Source organism: Schistocerca serialis, chromosome 1, assembly GCF_023864345.2.
Source record: "Schistocerca serialis cubense isolate TAMUIC-IGC-003099 chromosome 1, iqSchSeri2.2, whole genome shotgun sequence".
Classification (NCBI taxonomy): Eukaryota; Metazoa; Arthropoda; class Insecta; order Orthoptera; family Acrididae; genus Schistocerca; species Schistocerca serialis.
Window position 1 is genome coordinate 790,950,305 of NC_064638.1, and position 21,292 is coordinate 790,971,596.

A 21,292-nucleotide genomic window follows, 5' to 3' on the forward strand; every position below is an offset into this window, starting at 1 on the left:
TATCAGAATACCTTCTCAATTTTTAGGATAAAAATCAGTTATGTACGCTACAAACAGAAAACATGTCAGATTTGGCACTTTGAACGTTTCATTTTCCACTTCCTCTATTGAACTGTAAGCAAGATATCGTGCGAATTGCACAAGTCCGCCGGCCGGAGTGACCGAGCTGTTAAAGGCGCTACAGTCTGGAACCGCACGACCGCTACGGGCGCAGGTTCGAATGCTGCCTCGGGCATGGATGTGTGTGATGTCCTTAGGTTAGTTAGGTTTAAGTAGTTCTAAGTTCTAGGGGACTTATGACCACAGCAGTTGAGTCCCATAGTGCTCAGAGCCATTTGAACCATTTTTTTGCACAAGTCTCTGTGCTGATGTGCGTGTGAAATCTTATGGGACTTAACTGCGAAGGTCATCAGTCCCTAAGCTTACACACTACTTAACCTAAATTATCCTAAGGACAAACACACACACCTATGCTCGAGGGAGGACTTGAACCTCCGCCGGGACCAGCCGCACAGTCCATGACTGGACTCCAGCGCCTTAGACTCTCTGTGCTGAACTGGGGCCGTTTCTGCTGGGGGGAAACACGCTCTGTGCTAGAAGTAAAACGTAACCTGAATCACAACGGCAACAATGGGCCGTTAGATGACGATGTTTTGCTCTAGCTCTTATCTTAAAGGCAAGCGAAACACTGTCACTACTGTCTTTGATGACGCTCATTCCTGACGCCGCACTGTCTGTAATAACATGATGAATGCGCTAGAACTCCAAGTCAACATCCAAATAATCTTGCTGTCTCCACGAGTTGCTGTGACGGGAACGTCTGAAGATTTGAGTATCCGATGTACAGAAGCTCTGTCCACTGGGCACGGTGAGTCGCAGCAGTCAATGTGTTACACAATATTAGGACTAACGTAATTTTTTGTTGTTCAACGATAAGCGTATTTATATTTGCATTAGTACTAATATTAGTTGAGCAGCATTAATCGGTCACAACAGTCTTAACCTGAGAGACATAATTCCACTGAGAACATCTAAATTTTTGTTTACTGTTCAAAGCACGCAATTAACTGACATTTTAGCATAGTGAAACATACTTTTTTATCTTTCCACTCACCAAGTGTAGAACGAATGGCTGCTTGGTTTCCGTGATAGTGTACCAGAGAAGATTTTTCAAAATTTCTGTAAATACACCTAGGAGTCAAAGACACCCGTGAGCAGCATACTTGCTCACCTTTGAAAACATTCAATATCCACAGTTAGTGCAATCTTATACGATTTTCACACCCTTATGCAGTATTGCAGTACGGATGATAAAGCGTTTTTTCAGGAACGTCTTCCATGGAGAGACTGTTGTTTGCCAGTGTCCTATCAAATAACTGCTCTCATTTTCTGTACTCACGACGAGGCATATGATTTCGTTCATTTTCTTGTCGCCATGCAGTTTTACTCCCAGTTATTTGTATAAAATGGCTGGCCCAGTTATGACTTAAGAATGCATTCAAATACCACGAAAATTTTTTTCGATACACAGGTCTTTGGATTTTCCTATTTTAGGAGACAGCCAGTCTTTACACCAGGCTTATATTTGCGAAAATTTGACTGCATATTACTGCAATAGAACCCTGTCGCAAATAATCAGGTATTCTCAAAAATGCATGACGTTGCAATCAACATTATTCACCAGGAACATAGGTTTGGTTATTCCACTTCCCTACGAACACACAAAAATAGTTATGTGTCTGCGCATAAGTCTGATTCAGAATAACGTGCCATGTTATTCTTATCGAGCAATCCTCGTTTCATAAGCAATTCTGATTAGCTTTTCGATACGAAAGCAGTTGCTCGAGGAACCGTTGTTGTGACACTGAATCAAAAGACTAACTATAGAGAAGCGACACCCAATCCGTTATCTCAGTAGTCTGGCAGTCAACATTATTAGGGTTTTCCGTTGGTCATAGCTGTGATAGGCGATCTAAGGGTAGTACAAAAAGTGAATAGGAAAGATAAAGGTGAGCTGATCGAGCCGTCAATACACTGCTCCGAGGTCAGCGAATGAGGCGTCCTGCTGTCGAGGTGGTGATTGCGGGTCCAGTGCGGAGGGAGCCGTGGCCAGAGGTTGCCTGCTCTACCCCCTATCCCCTGCCCCTCTTTCCAACATCGAAGCCATATCTGCTGATACCACACAGTCCGTGCTCAGACTGACACAAAGGTCTGGGGATTGCTAGCACGACGTCGTTTAAGTAATGTTGATCGGGAAAAAAACGCAGTCCTGGTGGTTTTATGAGATGATCTCAGTTTAAGAGCGAGAACTTCATTTCAGTTTTGGGAACATAGGAGTTTTACCGATATTAATTGATTACACTGAATGAGGGATGACGCGTTTACAGTGATCTGTAGAACTCCGCCTTGTCCTTTCAAAGTCAGGTGTTGATAGCCATCCACAGAAAGATCGGCGACTGGCGGTGTGACTGATATCACAGTGCATGCTTTATCTTACGCATTTCTAGTAAAGGCAATTGAAAAAAAAACTTAATCTAAGATCTTCATTCGCGATAAAAACGCAGTCGTCACTCTCGGCGCTTCACACATGTGGGCTCGTGTTTTTCGTACAACACAAAAGTTGTATGTGGAGGTTTAATTATAGTCTTCCAGTGATATCAGTCTTGTCTTCAATAAGGCTCCATACTAGTTTGAAATAATTTAGTCTTGCTCCTAATTTAAGGTCTAATAATAATAATAATAATTATTATTATTATTAGTAGTAGTAGTAGAGCTTTCGAATTATGAAGGAGAACCTCTAACATTCAGTTCAGGATACCACACGTATCTTGGACTCTCTCGATATTTCGTAAGACATATAAGATTTAGACAAATAACTGTGCTAAGAAAAAATGACTTTACCAGTAGATTATACCGGGAAATTTCTTATCTACAGAGATAATGGAGCAACAAGGCTTTTTTTACGGGGCTATGTACTTTAACGTCGTACGATGAGTTCTTGGGAAGGAGAGATAGCAGTTCGACGGTTGTTTGGTTTCCTCCAAAACGTTTCTCAGAAAGAAACAAGGAACGTGCTAGCCGGTGTGTTTTGTCCTGTTAGTCATTTTAATATGGCATGTGTCGAGCTGGCAATTTTGGTTGTTTAGTACATTCTTCGCCGCTTTCTGACAGAAGTTGTTCGCCAAACAACAACAAACGTAATAAAACGATACTCGTCTTTTCGCAGGATGCCGTTATAAATGTAGAGCCCTATTTATAATAACCTTAGTGCTTGTAGTATCACAGCAACAATCGGTATTAATTGTGTAGTAAAATAACTACTTGGCTCCAAAATGTACAGATGCCAATAAGAAGATTTCTGCAGAACAAGAGTATGTACAAGATTGAATTATCTGGAGGAGATAGTTTGAGTACCTGTGTAATACTCATTGTAAGTTCCTAGTGTATTGTTATGTTAGAAAGGGACCTTTGATCTTTGTGTTGCGCAAAGAATCAATAATAGAAAATATAAAGTAAAAGACTTCGTCCTTTGACCGCTCTTACTTTCTGAAAACGTAATTTTGAAATACTGAACCACTGTATTACAGAAGACATGTTATTTTAAACTGGGGCCAACCGCAGCCAAATTTCCACATTTTGAAAAATGATCCGCACTGGCTATAGAATACTTTTTGTTAAAAGTCACGAGCGGTTCTGCGACAACTGAAGACGCATCCTCAGGTGAGAAAGATTCTTTTTAACAAGACATCACCGTAAGGTAACTCCGATAGTGCCACTCCCCATTATTCAAGTCAAGTTGTACACAAACAGCACGCCAATAACGGTAGTCCACAATTAGAATGAAGGGGACAGCAGATCAGTGCCACAAGCAGGAAGGCTGTTGAGCGGCAGCAGGCAAGGCGGTGACTTGTTAATAAGAGTCTTTTCACCTGAGGATTCGTATTCAATTGAAGCGAAACCGATCGTGACTTAATAAAAAGTATGTCACAGCCAGTGTGGATAATTTCATTCAAAACTGCGGAAGACACTCTGCATACAGATTATTAGTGACTGGTTTTAAATCTCTGTCATTAATATAGCGACAAATAGTGTGTTATTAGCCCCGGGAAGTTTCATAGTTCAAATACTACTAAAAGAACGAGTGGCCGTATGCTTTAGAGAGAAATTTCACTAACGGAGGACCTTGTAAGTACACGTTCATACAGCAGTAGCATCGACACGCATCTACAGCATTGAGGAACGTAGACTTAAGTTTCATTGTTTTCTGTATTACCGGTACCATTATTTTCTTATTGATTTATGACCTTGAAATATTTAAAAATAGTATTCATTTGAAGTGAAGAATAAATTTGCATAGTTAATTTTTTCACAAGCTTCAGATATTTAAAAAGTGTTTCCGTGGATACGCGGAAGTGAAAAACTTAAGAAAAGGACAGTGGGGCGTTCAGCTCTCTTGTTACTCCTTGTTGGGTTGAAGTATTTGCATTACGCAGAAAGTTTCTGCTTTGGTCTGCAAGTGTCGTGTCATTAGCGGGAGAAAGCTGGGATATCCTACGGTTCTGATGACGTGCAGTGGTGTATGATGGTGTCCCGAGATTGTGACTATGAGGCGGCGAAGTAACACTGTTACAGTTCGGAGCAGTAGCAATAAGTCTGTCCTACGGTAGAGCGCAGGCGATCTCGCTTGACTTTTGGTAAGGAAGGCAGTGATGGATTTAAACACTTTTCTGAACTCTGCTGAGGTGGCAAATGCTGCCGCACTAGTTAAATGGCAGGGATCCACTCAACCATGGGCAATCTAAAAAATACTATCACTGGATTGTAAAGAGAGATTATGAAATGAAAATTAAAGGAAAAATGGAGTGATCTTCCAAGCGAGTCGGCAAGTAGCCTGCTACATGCATGTCAGAAGTCGCTGCACCCTACTGGAATGTCAGCGGGCGCAGACGCTACACTCTGTATTACCACCTTTGCCCACTGAACCACGCCTACAATAAGCCGGCTGAAGTTTGCCTCCAGGAACTCACTATTTGCGCTTGCACTTTCCTCTTATCGTGTCCTCATCTTTTTGACAGCGGACATCTCGTGGCGAGGACGTAGTAATTGTTTGCGTAGCGATAACTCAATAAAAGGTTTTTCCTTGTTGCCATATGCATTAGCGCATAGTGTAAAAATGACGAGGATTTCAATATATTTTTCGAAAACTTGAAGGTGCAGCTATTCTGAGCTCATATAAAACATGTACAACTTTGCTTTCGCCGTTTACCAATAGGTGGCGACAACGGTAAGTAGCGGTCGAAAGAAACAGATCGCAGACGTCAGGCAGTTAGCTTGGACCTCGGTCAACATAACCTCATTGAAACATTAGTCGATTTGTGTCTCCATCAGAAAGTTGTTCTTCATTGTCAGTTTACGAGTCTAATTCTCGTCATTTGCGGGAGGTGCTACTGTTTGTTTCAATATGAAGAAAACAACGGCTGAGTCTCATCCAATGCTCTCAAGTACGAATGGTATGGACGCTATTAGTGAAAGAACGTATCGTGAGTGGTTTCAACGCTTCAAGAACAGTGATTTTAACGTCGTAGACCGGCATAGTGGAGGAAGAGACAATGTTCTCGAAGATACAGAATTGCAGACATTGCTGATTGAAGACTCGCGTCAAACACAAGAAGAATTGGCACGATTAGTGGGAGTGACACAGCAAGCCATTTCAAAACGTCTCAAGGCTATGGGCATGACTCAGAAAGAAGGAACTTGTGTCCCTTGTGGGGCGAAACGAAGATACGTTGAACGGCGTTTGTGTGTTTGTGAACAGTTGCTTCTGAGGCAAGAACGGAAGGGATTTCTGCATCTCATTGTGACCGGGGACGAAAAATGGGTTCATTACGATAACCGTAAATGCAAAAAATCATCGGGATATCCCGGCCATGCTTCCACGTCGACGGCCAAACCGAATATTCACGGCTCCAAGATCACGATCTGCATTTGGTGGGACCAGCTCGGTGTCGTGTACTATGAGGTGTTAAAACCAAGTGAAACAATCACAGGTGCTCGTTATCGAACGCAATTAATGCCTTTGAGCAGAGCATTAAAAGACAAACGTCCGCAATACAGCGAGATGCACGATAAAGTGATTTTTCAGCACGACAATGCTCCACCCCACGTTGCAAAAGAGGTCAAAACGTACTTGGAAACGTTAAAATGGGAAGTCCTACCCCGCCCGCCGTATTCTCCAGACATTGCTCCCTCTATCACCTGTTTAGATCAATGGTGCATGGCCTGGCTGACCAACACTTCCGATTTCATAAAGAAGTCACAAATTGGATCGATTCGTGGATCGCTTCAAAAGATGAACAGTTTTTTCGACGCGGGATTCGTACGCTGCCCGAAAGATGGGAGAAAGTAGTGGCCAACGATGGAAAATACTTTGAATGGTACATGTGTAACCAATTTGTTTCATTAAAGCCTCAAATGCTGGGGAAGAAACGGCGGAAGCAAAGTTGTACACCTTGTACTATAACTGACAAATTAACAACACAGTTAACAGTACAGAGGGATATGTAGGATATCATTATCGTCGAAGCTGCTTGGAAAAAAAAATGCTTGCAATGAATTAATAAGAGCAATTGTTCAGATTTTACGTGTATGAATAAATGAACTCAGAAAGAGAATATTCATAGCCTAAGTATGCAAACGAGCTTATCTGTTGAAAAGTCTGCTGACAGAATTCCGAGTATTGATGCTCAGACCCGAAAAAGTGGTGAAGACTATACTGAAAATCGCGTTCAGTTATGTGTGTTAGTAAACTGCTAACCCGCAGCTTGGTCCCAGTTGCAGGGTGCCACTAACGGATTCCAGGGACAACAAAAATTTGATTTCCAGTGTATCATACAGTAATTGGTCGAATTTAAAAACTTACAATGTTGGCATAATCTATTCACTAAGAACTATAACCTTATGTTAAAGGTTTGACGCAATAAACCATATATTACAGTTAGAAACGGTATATACATCTTGAGACTGCATAGTACACGAACTGCAAATTATCCAGACTAAATTCATTCAGTATTTGAAAATGGCAGTAATTAGCGATTTCTGACAAACTTGACACAGAATTTCGAACCTTTATTACACCTTTTTACACTGACACCAGCCACAAAATGATGAAAGCAAAGTTTTTCTCCTCCTACATTGTCGCTGTTCATGAAGAAACACTGCTGCACCAGGCCTGACGTTTTAATTTATTACTTTTTTACGACCTGCACCACATTCTGCAGACAGTATCTACAGATATCTCTGAATACACTTGCAACATTACACGAGGGTCAGTCCAAAAGAAATGCACACTAATTTTGGAAAAATACAGTTTTCATTCTGCATGTGTGAAAGTTTTACAATGTGTAGATGCATCCTTCCCGCTTGTTTTCAAACTTCGTTCAACCTGTTCCTGTGAGTGGCACTGTTACAGCATATCTTGAAGATGGCTGCTGCACTTGACGTTCGTCAGAAGCAACGTGCTGTCATAGAATTCCTGTGCTGTGAAAACGAGAGTGGGAAACACCCACAAGAGGTTGAAAAAGGTGTATGCAGATGCTACTGTCGATCGCAGTACAGTTAGTCGGTGGGCAAGCGGGTTACTTGATGAAAGCAGGCACGGCAATATTGAGGATTGTCCTCGCAGTGGCAGGCCTCGTACTGCACACACTCCGCACAGTGTGCAGAGAGTTAACGAATTGGTGACTGCTGACAGAGGCATCACAGTGAACGAATTGTCACACTACGTTGGGATAGGGGAAGGAAGTGTTTGCAGAATACTGGAAGAGTTGGCGTTAAAAAAGGTTTGTGCCAGGTGGGTTCCCAGGATGTTGACAGTAGCTCACAAAGAAACAAGAAAAACGGAACGCAGCGAACTTTTGGAACAGTACGAGAATGGTGGAGATGAATTTCTTGGAAAAATTGTAACAGGTGACGAAACATGGCTCCATCATTTTTCACCAGAGACAAAGAGGCAATCAATGGAGTGGCATCATGCAAATTCACCCAAGAGAAAAAACAACCAAAACCACACCTTCGGCTGGAAAAGTAATGGCTACGGTGTTTTTCGATTGCGAAGGACTCTTGCCAAGTGAAACCACAATTGATTCTGATGCATATGTGACGGCACTGAAGAAACTTCAAGTCGTTTTCGACCACATCGGCAAAAGCAGGATGTTTTTCTGTTGCACGACAATGCACGGCCACATGCCGGTCAAAAAACCACGGAAGAGATCACAAAACTCGGATGGACAACACTGAAACACCCGCCTGACTGTCCTGACCTGTCTCTATGTGACTATCATCTCTTTGGGAAACTGAAAGACTCTCTTCGTGGAACAAGGTTTGAAGATGATGACTCCCTTGTGCACGTTGCCAAACAGTGGCTCCAACAGGTTGGTCCAGAATTTTACAGTGTGAGTATAAAGGCGCTGGTTCCAAGATGCCGTAAGGCAATTGACAGGGATGGAAATTATGTGGAAAAATGAAAATAATGTTCCTAAAGGATGTATCTACACACTGTAAAACTTTCAAACATGTAGAATAAAAATTGGATTAAAAAAAATAGTGTGCATTTCTTTTTGAGTGACACTCGTATCATTGTGCGATACATAACTAACGATTATGACTTTTCATACGTGGGAGTTTAGTTCCTTAAACAGTCAGGATCACGGGTTCACTACTTAAAATCTGAGCTGGGGACATTGGACACGCTCATTCGCCGTTTGTACAGAGATTGGTACATTTTACGACGTTTCAGGAAATAGTACAAGTAACAGTTGGCTTCGAGAAAGCATTAAGAACCATCACAACGACGGCCGAAGACGAGAGCGTCGTATTTTTAACATTTGCAGGAAACCAAGTCACAAGCAGGACTGTGAAGAAAAACGAATATGTTACAAAAATGGCTCTGAGCACTATGGGGTGTAACTTCTAAGGTCATCAGTCCCTTAGAACTTAGAACTACTTAAACCTAACTAACCTCAGGACATCACACACATCCATGCCCGAGGCAGGATTCGAACCTGCGACCGTAGCGGTCGCGCGGTTCCAGACTGTAGCGCCTAGAACCGATCGGCCACCCCGACCGGCCCGAATATGTTACAATTACGGGATACAGCGACAGCTATCCAGAGACTGGCACAATAAAAAATGGTCAGCGGTGCCAACAAACACTTTAGTGAATCGTTGAACGGAGGCCATTGCGCCGCCCGCCTCATATCTGAGACAGTAATTCCTGTTGACTCAGGTGAAAATGAAGTTAAAAATGAGTGTATATTATACAGAGTCTTAGGGATATAAGTGAAGACATTTGTATTGATGACTGAGGACAGTGCACTGAGTGATCTTACATCAGTACTTACTTCATTTGCAGATTAATTACACTCCTGGAAATTGAAATAAGAACACCGTGAATTCATTGTCCCAGGAAGGGGAAACTTTATTGGCACATTCCTGGGGTCAGATACATCACATGATCACACTGACAGAACCACAGGCACATAGACACAGGCAACAGAGCATGCACAATGTCGGCACTAGTACAGTGTATATCTACCTTTCGCAGCAATGCAGGCTGCTATTCTCCCATGGAGACGATCGTAGAGATGCTGGATGTAGTCCTGTGGAACGGCTTGCCATGCCATTTCCACCTGGCGCCTCAGTTGGACCAGCGTTCGTGCTGGACGTGCAGACCGCGTGAGACGACGCTTCATCCAGTTCCAAACATGCTCAATGGGGGACAGATCCGGAGATCTTGCTGGCCAGAGTAGTTGACTTACACCTTCTAGAGCACGTTGGGTGGCACGGGATACATGCGGACGTGCATTGTCCTGTTGGAACAGCAAGTTCCCTTACCGGTCTAGGAATGGTAGAACGATGGGTTCGATGACGGTTTGGATGTACCGTGCACTATTCAGTGTCCCCTCGACGATCACCAGTGGTGTACGGCCAGTGTAGGAGATCGCTCCCCACACCATGATGCCGGGTGTTGGCCCTGTGTGCCTCGGTCGTATGCAGTCCTGATTGTGGCGCTCACCTGCACGGCGCCAAACACGCATACGACCATCATTGGCACCAAGGCAGAAGCGACTCTCATCGCTGAAGACGACACGTCTCCATTCGTCCCTCCATTCACGCCTGTCGCGACACCACTGGAGGCGGGCTGCACGATGTTGGGGCGTGAGCGGAAGACAGCCTAACGGTGTGCGGGACCGTAGCCCAGCTTCATGGAGACGGTTGCGAATGGTCCTCGCCGATACCCCAGGAGCAACAGTGTCCCTAATTTGCTGGGAAGTGGCGGTGCGGTCCCCTACGGCACTGCGTAGGATCCTACGGTCTTGGCGTGCATCCGTGCGTCGCTGCGGCCCGGTCCCAGGTCGACGGGCACGTGCACCTTCCGCCGACCACTGGCGACAACATCGATGTACTGTGGAGACCTCACGCCCCACGTGTTGAGCAATTCGGCGGTACGTCCACCCGGCCTCCCGCATGCCCACTATACGCCCTCGCTCAAAGTCCGTCAACTGCACATACGGTTCACGTCCACGCTATCGCGGCATGCTACCAGTGTTAAAGACTGCGATGGAGCTCCGTATGCCACGGCAAACTGGCTGACACTGACGGCGGCGGTGCACAAATGCTGCGCAGCTAGCGCCATTCGACGGCCAACACCGCGGTTCCTGGTGTGTCCGCTGTGCCGTGCGTGTGATCATTGCTTGTACAGCCCTCTCGCAGTGTCCGGAGCAAGTATGGTGGGTCTGACACACCGGTGTCAATGTGTTCTTTTTTCCATTTCCAGGAGTGTATTATAACATTATGCGACAAAGAAAGAGAAGCACCCAGAAGATATGGTCGGATTTATTGTAACTTCATACACGTACACAGAATTTCTGGGTGTGTAAATGATTGGAGTTACAGTTGTGACACAGAACAGCCACTAGAACGCATTTGTCGTTCATGTTTAATGTTGTTAACTGTTAGATATTGATTGACCACTGTGGTGGACATGAGGATGGCGTGTACTTATGTGAGACAGACTTATCAGAACCTGATCGACGTTGATTAAGGCTTTATTATGGGTCTCCATCTGGCCAAATGGTCGATTCGTGCAATATCCAGGTTTGTGGAGCTTTCAGAGGTGAGAGTGAGCCGATATTGGACTGCACGGAAACGTGAGGGCAGGCATACCCACTCCAAGGTCCCAGTCGGGCACGTATGACCTGCAGAAGGGAAGACCGCCGTATTGTGCACCAAGCACATCGTAACCTCTTCACATCTGCACCTGATATCCGAGAACAAGTGATGCACTCCTTGCAACATAATGTGTCATCGCGCACTACTTGTCGGAAACTATCAGCAGACGGAATAGGAAATTACAGCCCTATGCGTTCTGGGGAGAGATCTCAGTCTTCCATTGTTTCAGAGGGGAACATTGCTCCCGGTGCCAGAGCGTGGTGAGCTATCGGCTACGACTTCAGATTACGGCTGATTGGGGTTAAGCCAACTCTGACGGCACAACGCGCATCATGCGTCCTCACGTAATTACTTGTCATGCGACACTGTTGTGGTGTCATTTTTCAACAGGATAATGCTCATCGACGCATCGTACATGTCTCTATGAAATACCTGCCTGATGCTGAGGTACTTTGTTGCCCAGTAAGGATCTCTGGACCTGCCACCGGCTCGGACGTTAAATCGATCCCAGTGTTATTATTCAAGATACCAAAGAGCAGTTAAAAAAACTGTGCGCCAGTTTACCTCATAAGAGGATACAACGGGCTTACGACACTTTTCACAACCGAATCGGTGCATGTATCCAGGCCAGAGCAGATACATTGTCATAGTCTGGGCGCATCCTGCCAAGTTCTTCGTAAATTCATTTGGAAAATATGTGGGTTTTGTAAATTACTTAATTTTCAAAGAAGTTCCCAGAAATATTGCAAAAAAAAAAAAAAAAAAAAAAAAAAAAAAAAAAAAAAAAGCAGCTCGTGTCCATCCATAAATAAATCCAATCGCATCAAATGACAAGCTGTAGTCGCAGAGGAAAAAGAAGTGAAAGGGCATGGCGGTGTAAAATGTGTTTCGATTATCTACGGCTGTTTACATATCATACTCAACAGTCATACTACTTGATGTGTAAGGCTATCATACAAGCTGATGTGTATTCAGTTCTATTTCACAGCAGCCAGTAGGGTATCTAAATACTACGTCAATGGGTTAAGTTGCGATAAACCGAAAAACGTACGAGGATCCCCCTGAAATTTTAGAAGAAGGCGGTACTGTGATAATTCGAGATATAATTTTCCTGTAACATAGATTATTAAAAAACGAAAACGAGCCCTATTCTACTGTAACAAACCTTATTATTTAAAAAATACGACACTGAGCCACTATGTTTGACACAAATATAAAAATGTGTGCGTCTCCTATATTTTGCAACTACGTAAGAAGCAAAAATGTTTGCATTCATTGGCCTCAACCAGAAGGAAATCGAATGTAGGACTGTACATTGTCCCATTGACTGTTGGTATCAAATGGCGTAAATAACAAGCAAAAAAGATGATCATTGTTTAGTTACATATGACGGTCTCGGTCAGGACGTCTTGTCCAGCTGGACTATATAGTCTAAAAAAAAAGGTCAGGTGAAAGGGTTTAAGATGTTTGGGGGTGCATCACACCCAGTCCTGGGAGTCTTTTCGTCAGTAACTTTTAAGCTCCAACAGCTTACACTTTCGATTGTACTACATGCCAGTCGTGTACAGTATCGAACGAGAGTCAGACTAACTGCTCCTGTATCTAACAAAGAAATTCGTGAGGTCGCAGTCTTGGCCTTGACGCTCATGGCACATCACACAGCGTGGGAGCAAACCTCCGAAATCGCTACAGCCCCCATAGGCGTGCCGGTGCATGGATTTTCATTTATTTTCGTTTTTAATGAGGTTTCGTTTTTGATGAGGTGCGCTGAAGTACAACTGGAGATCTGAAGCTATCAAGTAGAACGTGAGGATGGAATTAATGTTTATTTCCACAGGCATTCATAAGAGATGCAGTTCTTACAGTATTCAACGTTAACTTGGTGCCTAGAATTAAGCATCTTCACCGTATGTCTAATAGTTGCTACGATAGTGTGTCACATTAATATTGTAGAAATTACGCTGCAAAACCAAATGCGTTAATTGACGCTCAAGTTGTCGTGGTAAGTTTCAGCAACTAATGCAAAACTTGCGCTGAAGTAGAATTTAAATTAAATTAAAATGGCAACTTATTTCGGCTTTGGACCAAATTTATTTATTTACTTCGGTTTTGAATTACTTAGAACGTTCCAAATGTTATTGCTTTTAATATAAGAAATGCCCTGTGAAGCAGTTCAAAAGATTGTGAAAGTAACAGCTACAGAGTTACGGAATCTAAGCAAAAGTTTTACAGATTCTGGTTTGAATTAAGATAAGTGCCACATGTTAAATTATTATTTAATGAATTCTAACAATTTATATACCTTAACACATTCTTATTATTGAGAAAGAATTCCTTATGAGTAATACTCAGATATATGAAGACCACAGTCATTGTAACTACCTATTTCTTTGAGATGTTGTAATTATATAATTTCCATCTTCATTCTTGATGTGATATAGGTGGAAATTCCGATATGGCTGAATTACGTTTTCCAGCCTAATTAAATGGTAGTGGCCCCGCAACATGTTATTTCAGATGACCTGTTAGAGACTAGTTGAGTTTAGCAAACTACTTGTCATTCTGCCGGAGCGTACTCATTGACTACAATGCTGGCACTCTATAAGAATGGTTCTCGCATATCAATGTAAGCAAATTACTCTTTGCCTCGATTCTCGAATGACTAATAAGTATAGACAAGCAGAGAAATGTAATCTCTATGGAGAATGGGCAATGAGTTAACTTAACTCCAGTATGCAGGTAGAGTAAACTCTGTTGAAGGAAGTTACGTATATTTGCTGTCTAGGTTGTTAGTTGTTAGAAATAAAATCCTTTATTTCATCCTTCCGTTGGTCCTTTTCTACTGCTTGTTGATTGTCATTTACGCCTACACACACTAGCATCACATTTTATTAGTGAGTGCGTGTCACCAGGACGAGTACACTATTTGATGTCATAATGCAGTGCAAGGAAGGTACACGTATCAACAAAAGTGTTGCATCATCCCAATACGCCGTGCATGTGTGTTGCTACTGTGACTGTTCCCGTATCGATCGGAAAGTCACCCCTGATGTTATTTGTAAACATCCACAAAGTTACCATGAGCGGTACACCTAAGGTAGAATGTCGAACTCGAATGAATTGTAGCATTTCAGCTGAAGTTAAGGCACCATTAGGAATGCATTAGAGATGTCTGGTAAAACAGTAGAGTGAATAACTATCATGCCAGGAAGGACAGTGGCGACCATCACGTTAGGCGCAGAAGGCTAGTGAACCAGACAAGTTGCTCGACATGTGTGCCTGAGTCAAAGTCATTTGGTGCGGACAGGGAATCGGTTCCAAGTGGCAGGTGGTTTTGAGGACTTACACCGCACAGGCCGTCCACGTTAGACAGGTGCACAGGAAGATCGATACCTACGACATTTGAGTCAAAAGAACCGTGGCCTTAGTGCTCTATAACTGAATTCGGTATGCGAAGAGGCTACAGGACGCCATGTATCGAATCAAACTGTTAGGAGGGCGATTGCATGATGCGAATCTCCATTCCCGACGACCATTGCGAGCATTACATTGTGTACCACAACCTCACGGACTCTGTTACAGATGGGCAAGAAATTATGCAAAATGGACGCTCCAGGATTGGCGTCGGGTGTTGTTTACGGACGAAACTCAGACCTGTTTGCACCCTGATAATCGAAAAAGCCGTTTCAGTACGACCCGGTAATATCTAGTGCTCGCAACTCTGTGTCTCGTATGTGCAAAAATGTTGTGTTGGAGAGATGTTCTGAAATGGCATTACAAGGGGCCACTGTATACATCTCATCATTGTTGAGGGTAATGTCAGTGTTCTATGGTACAGACACGAGATTCTGCAGCCAATAGTGGGAACGTTCCTTCTGCATGCTAGTATCAACAAAATAGAATGGCCTACCTGTTTCAGTTGATTGAAGTGAGCTGCTTTTGGATATCGACAACGACCATGTGCTGCGCGTGACTTACGCAGAACCGCCATTGAAATGTGGACAATTTGCACATGATCTCATCGATGGTATGTTGCGACAAATTTAAGCGTCTTGACGTTACCCAAGAGTGTTGTTAACCCCCTCCCCCCCCCCCCCCCCATTCCATGGGGTACAGATGACTTTGTCGTTACACAATTTTTTTTTTTTTGACTAGTGATCTGGACACATTAATAATCAATATATACGCATTCCTAGGAGCAAGGTTTTGTTTTCTGTGCTATGAATTTTGGAATGATGGGGTAATGCAAAACTTTTGTTGATGAGTGTATTTGATCTATTGAAGAGGTTACACACTTATCTGTATGGTCGGTCATTGTAGTACTCACTCTTGCTAGAGTGTTTAGTCAGATTCGATAACAATCAAGTTGTCGAAATCGGCTGGTAGTGGAACTGAAATAAAGCAATGTATTTTATTGCTGATAATCAGCAGCCTATCCAGGACAAATGACTTATTTCGATAAGTTTATCATGGCTGTGGTTCAACGTTGGAGAAATTTATTTTATTAATATTTTGTGTATAGCATTGCATGCAAATTGGGGTACAGACATAGAAGGCAGAAACTTCACAAAAGTATAAAAGAATGAAAAATTTTCACAACCAGTACTGACATAAAGGAAATTGTATTCAATGTCCAGATGTTCAATGCATTTTACAGCCGATAGAGATGTCTCCAGGAAGTCAGTCTAGTTTCCATTACAAGAGCGCGGAGAACATTTGCTGCGAAGATGCTAGTTAGGTTGCCTCAGAGCGCCTAAGTCACCGACCAGAGATTTTATTTTTCTCCATGCACAGTGCGCATCCGGGTTAGTGCCATCCGATGTCATCAGTTTAATTCTATTCCTGAACGCTCTTCATTTATTTTTCTTATTCTAGCCATGTGTCAGGCTATTTCTTGATTTGCAGCAGTTGTTTTGAAGTTGTTCAGCAAGATGGAACGACAGGTTGTATAAAGGTTTTCAATGACATTTTCCACATTTGAGTATTGAACTGATTAATTTGGGCCGACCGGGACTCGAACCCGGATCTCCTACTTAAGGCGAGTGGTTACCATAATCGCTCCGTCCATCTGAGCACGCTTCCCATCTGACCCAAATTCCCGCCTTCACACGCTACTATCGTTGGCAGTCTGGAACCGCGCGACCGCTACGATCGCAGGTTCGAATCCTGCCTCGGGCATGGATGTGTGTGATGTCCTTAGGTTAGTTAGGTTTAAGTAGTTCTAAGTTCTAGGGGACTGATGACTTCAGATGTTAAGTCCCATAGTGCTCAGAGCCATTTGAACCATTTGAACCTATCGCTGGTCGATCCCGATCGCTGGCCAGTGGCACTAAATGGATTACAAAGTCACTGTGCTCTCTGTGCTCTTGTCTCACTCACTGATCTAATTTGCAGCTAGCTTCCTTGACTCAGTGCGTTTCCATCCGATTTCAGCTTTAGTGGATGTTTCACTTTATCATAATCACAGTATGTATTTACATAATTATTTTTACATATATGACAAGGAATGTATATACTGCTTTTATTTTTTTATTTATTCAACCCAATCATAGTAATGCCTTCTGAACACTTCTTACATTGAACTCTTTTTTTTTTATTTATTTATTTACTTAAAAACTTACTAGACATTTCTCCTTTTGTCTGTGCGTATTATGCATTTGCTTGTTACACCCTCTTGTTTGCAGTTATTGATCTTTCCTCCTTTTCCATGGTCTTCCTAAAGGCATTGTGCCCGCTGGGTAATAATTCATTATTAATTTGGATATTCTTTTCCTCTTTAATTCTTTTGACATAGTCCATTCAGTTGTTCGTGTATTCCTTAATCTACTCATTTAAGGTTTTTACTTCTTGTTCTTGTCTCATGTCAGTATTCATCCTCCTATCGTAGTGTGTACCCAGTTACTCTTCTTATAAATCACATCTCCAATAATTGTTATTCTTTGTTCATTCCTTTTTGTGCAGTCCACGATTCACTTACAAATGTCATTGTTGGTTCTGACATCATTTCGTATATCTTAGTTAGAATTTCCTTTCTTCCTTTAGTTCTGAAGGTTATATACATTGTTCTTTTAATACAGTTAAATGTTTCTAGGTTCTTTTGGATGTCCATTTCTGCTATGAATGCGACAGTGTTTGCTAGATATATAATGAGTTTACTATTTCTATTTTCTGACAGTTTGTTGTTATTTCGTTGGGAATTGGTCCCCAGGCACCGAAAGGCATAACATCTGTTTCTTTGAGATACAAACAAATTGTATCCCTTAACTGTTGTGGGTAAAATATGGACAACTGTCTGCAGTGTGTTCTCGACGCCAAGAAAATCATGACAGTGCTGCTATCGTCGAACTAGCAAATGTTTATCGGAGTCATGTTTTCCTAGTAACAGCGATCGCTTGAACTGGAGGGAAAACAGAAAATTACTGTGCCCAACACTATACCAACAGGTTCTGAAAATATTATGTAATACAGCTATGTAGGCGTCCTATGAACACCGTTTCTAAGCAGGACAAAGATGCGACAAGAAAAGAAACTGACTCGCTTCGAGTAAAATAGATCAAATTTTATTTCTAAATCATAATATTGTCTAATTTTTCCTTGTTGGGTACATATATTGTCATACTGACTGTAAATGACGCCTAAGCACTTAATTATAATTAAGTTTATGTATTCTATTGCATTTTGTCTTCAACAAAATTATGAACACATAACAAGAGTAAGTATTACGTCTAAAATTTTCCCACTTAATGAAATGTATTTACTATTTTGTTCTAATATTTTCATTTTTACAGGAGATAAAATGCAGAACATTTAAATTTCAGAACTACTACTATTACTTATCTTTGTATGATCTTTAAAAATAAACCAGATAACAATACAGCTATAATGATCTGAATTAAAAAGGCAAGGTGGCTTCTTTTTATGTATTTTTTGAGTCAATGGTGAGTGAAGGGTCATGGAAAAGAGCTAGTTCATTCCAGTGAGTGAGAACTTCTGATATCTGAAAAGAACGGTTTTGCCCATCTCTAGGCTGCAGTTGGTGGTTAACACGAGAAGAATTCAGTCTTTCGAATCGTTTAGTTAGTTATGAACCACTACTGTGTCTGAAAAGAAAATAAAAGTTGCCATGCCTTGACTCAATGACCTTAATAGATTCATGACACCCGATAATCATCGTAGACTACCTTTGGTATTCCCTTTTCTAAGAGACCAGAGGAGTCGAGATTTTACGAGTTTAACCAAAGAGAATGAAGCCCTGTGGCTAACAGACAATACAAGTGAGTGCCACGGTGGACCTTTTCAATAGCTGGATTGTTGGCTGCCTGCACACTGCAAGCCACCAGGAGGAACTGGACTGATTAGTGATCTCAGTCTGCCAGCGCTCACTCTGAGGAAACTGCGAGAGAGGGCTGAAAAGTAAAGCCTCCAAATTTTTCGTGTGAGAACTCTTAAATATTCTTAAATAAAACAGAATTTGTCACCATTCTACATTTTCATTCTTCATGTCTTCTTTCTCAACGAGAGGCCACTTTGTTGATACCGTCACTGTCGAATGTTTGACTTCGTTGACCGAGCCACAACCTCTGCCTGCACCGCTTCATCCCTATTAAAGGGAAGTCCTCGAAGTGATCTTCAAGTTTAGGAAACAGACGAAAATCGGACGGCGGGAAGTCGGGACTGTATGGAGGATGATCGATGACAGTGAAACCAAGGCATCCGATTAATCCAGGTATCGCAGCGCTCGTGTGTGTCTGGCATTTCATGTTGAAGGAGAGGGAGCTCCATGTGTAGACGAACGGTAGATGACTGTAAATATGCAGACATGAAGAATAAAGATGCAGAATATTAACAGCGTTTGTTTTACTTAAAAAGCGTTAAGGGTTTTTACGTAAAAATTCAGATTCATTAGTTTTCAGCATGCCTTCGTAGAACAATCCGTAACTATTCGGTTTAGGTAGACAGACGTGTTGCGATACTGGAATGATGTAGGTGGGTCATAACGGAAAGTGTTTCTACAAAATGGTTCACATGGCTCTGAGCACTATGGGACTTAACTTCTGAGGTCATGAGGCCCCTAGAACTTAGAACAACTTAAACCTAACTAACCTAAGGACATCACACACATCCATGCCCGAGGCCGGATGCGAACCTGCGACCGCAGCGGTCGCGCGGTTCCAGACTGTAGCGCCTAGAACCGCTCGGCCACACAGGCCGGCATTTCTAGAAAAAAACTGTAAATACTACCCTACCGGTATTGGCATATTTCTAGTCTAAATAATATTGCAGTGGCCGCCTGCGGGTAGTTATTGTGTACTCTTACCTGATAAGCAGTGACAGCAATAAATTCTGCTTCTGGGAAGCTGAAGCTCGCTTTCTGACAGGTTTCTAAGTTCATCAAACTGCTTGTCTTGAAAATGTGCACAACTGGAACGTACTTATGCATGGACGACACCAGTATCTGAAATTGAAATAGCTGTTACCGTAAAAATACAACCCTCTCATGAGATACGTGTTTTACACAGTGATAACTGACTTACTGTCTATCTTAATGTGAATGTTAAGACTTGTTTTACTAACGTATTTTTTTGCAGAAATATCCCACGCTGTGCGCTCAGAGTCATAAGGTGAAATGCAGCGTTGAAGAGGTGGTTGACATTCAGTGTGTGCCATTCTGCGGCTACTGGTGGCAGAATGGATAGAGACCGTTTATGTAAATTGGCTAATTTACCACTTTGCAGAACACTTCACGTGATTCAAAGTCACATATCTAGAATTTTGTAATTACATAGAATTCTTCTTAAAATACTTTGTGTATAACTGATTTATTGTTGCCTTGCACTATTATGATTTTTTAAGTATTTCTTAGTTTATCATTGAACTAGAACTGCAGGGCATACATAACGCGTTTATGTGAACTGCAATTAGTCATTATTAAAACAAACTGATGTTTGCAGCAAAAGAAAAAAAGAAGAAGACACGTACGGAAAATTTAGTGCCTTGGGGGTTATGACAGGAACCGTTGATAAAGCGTTAAAAGTATTACATAGTAAAATGGCGTTCATATGACACTTCAGATATTAATTATGGGGCATGACGTAACTTCACGTGTGTCCTAGTGAAGCCTGTTGGGTCTCTTGCTGTTCACGATGTATATTAATGACCTTGCCGAGCATATTAACAGAAATTTCTAATCGCCCCTTACAGTAACCTCAGACTTTCTGCAGATGATGCAGTTATCTACAGTGGAGTGCAGCCTGAAAGATGCTGCACAAATATTCAGTCAGATATTGATAACGCTTCAAAATGGTACACAGACTGGCAACTTGGTTTAAGTGTTCAGAAGTTTAAACTGTGCATTTGACAAAACGAAAACATGTAGTATCCTATTACTACAACATCAACAAATCACAGTTGGGATCGGTAAACTCATACAATTACCTCGGTATAACGTTCTATAGGGACATGAACTGGAACGATAATACAGGCTCAGTCATGGGTAAAGAAGGTACCAGCCTTCGGTTTATTGGTAGAATACCAGGGAAACGCTACAAAGCAGATTTATTACAAATCACACATGCGACACATAAAAAAAAAAAATGGTTCAAATGGCTCTGAGCACTATGGGACTCAACTGCTGAGGTCATTAGTCCCCTAGAACTTAGAACTAGTTAAACCTAACTAACCTAAGGACATCACAAACATCCATGCCCGAGGCAGGATTCGAACCTGCGACCGTAGTGGTCTCGCGGTTCCAGACTGCAGCGCCAGAACCGCGCGGCTACTTCGGCCGGCTGCGACACATCCTTGAACATAACTTGAGAATGTGGGACGTTTACCAGATAGGACTAACAGGGAATATTAAACGTGTACATAGAAGGGCACCACGAATAGTCCGATCGGAGTGGCCGTGCGGTTCTAGGCGCTACAGTCTGGAGCCGAGCAACCGCTACGGTCGCAGGTTTGAATCCTGCCTCAGGCATGGATGTGTGTGATGTCCTTAGGTTAGTTAGGTTTAATTAGTTCTAAGTTCTAGGTGACTGATGATCTCAGAAGTTAAGTCGCATAG

General features: G+C 42.4%; 1 protein-coding gene across 1 annotated transcript in view; it reads right to left on the reverse strand.

The window, feature by feature from the left end:
* Positions 1 to 21,292, reverse strand: part of LOC126433826 (T-box transcription factor mls-1-like) — a 190,039-nt gene that overhangs the window by 7,388 nt on the left and 161,359 nt on the right. The window contains exon 4 of the mRNA XM_050090451.1: positions 19,547 to 19,684. Within this exon, the coding sequence (XP_049946408.1) occupies positions 19,547 to 19,684 (138 nt within the window). The remainder of the gene's footprint in view (positions 1 to 19,546; positions 19,685 to 21,292) is intronic.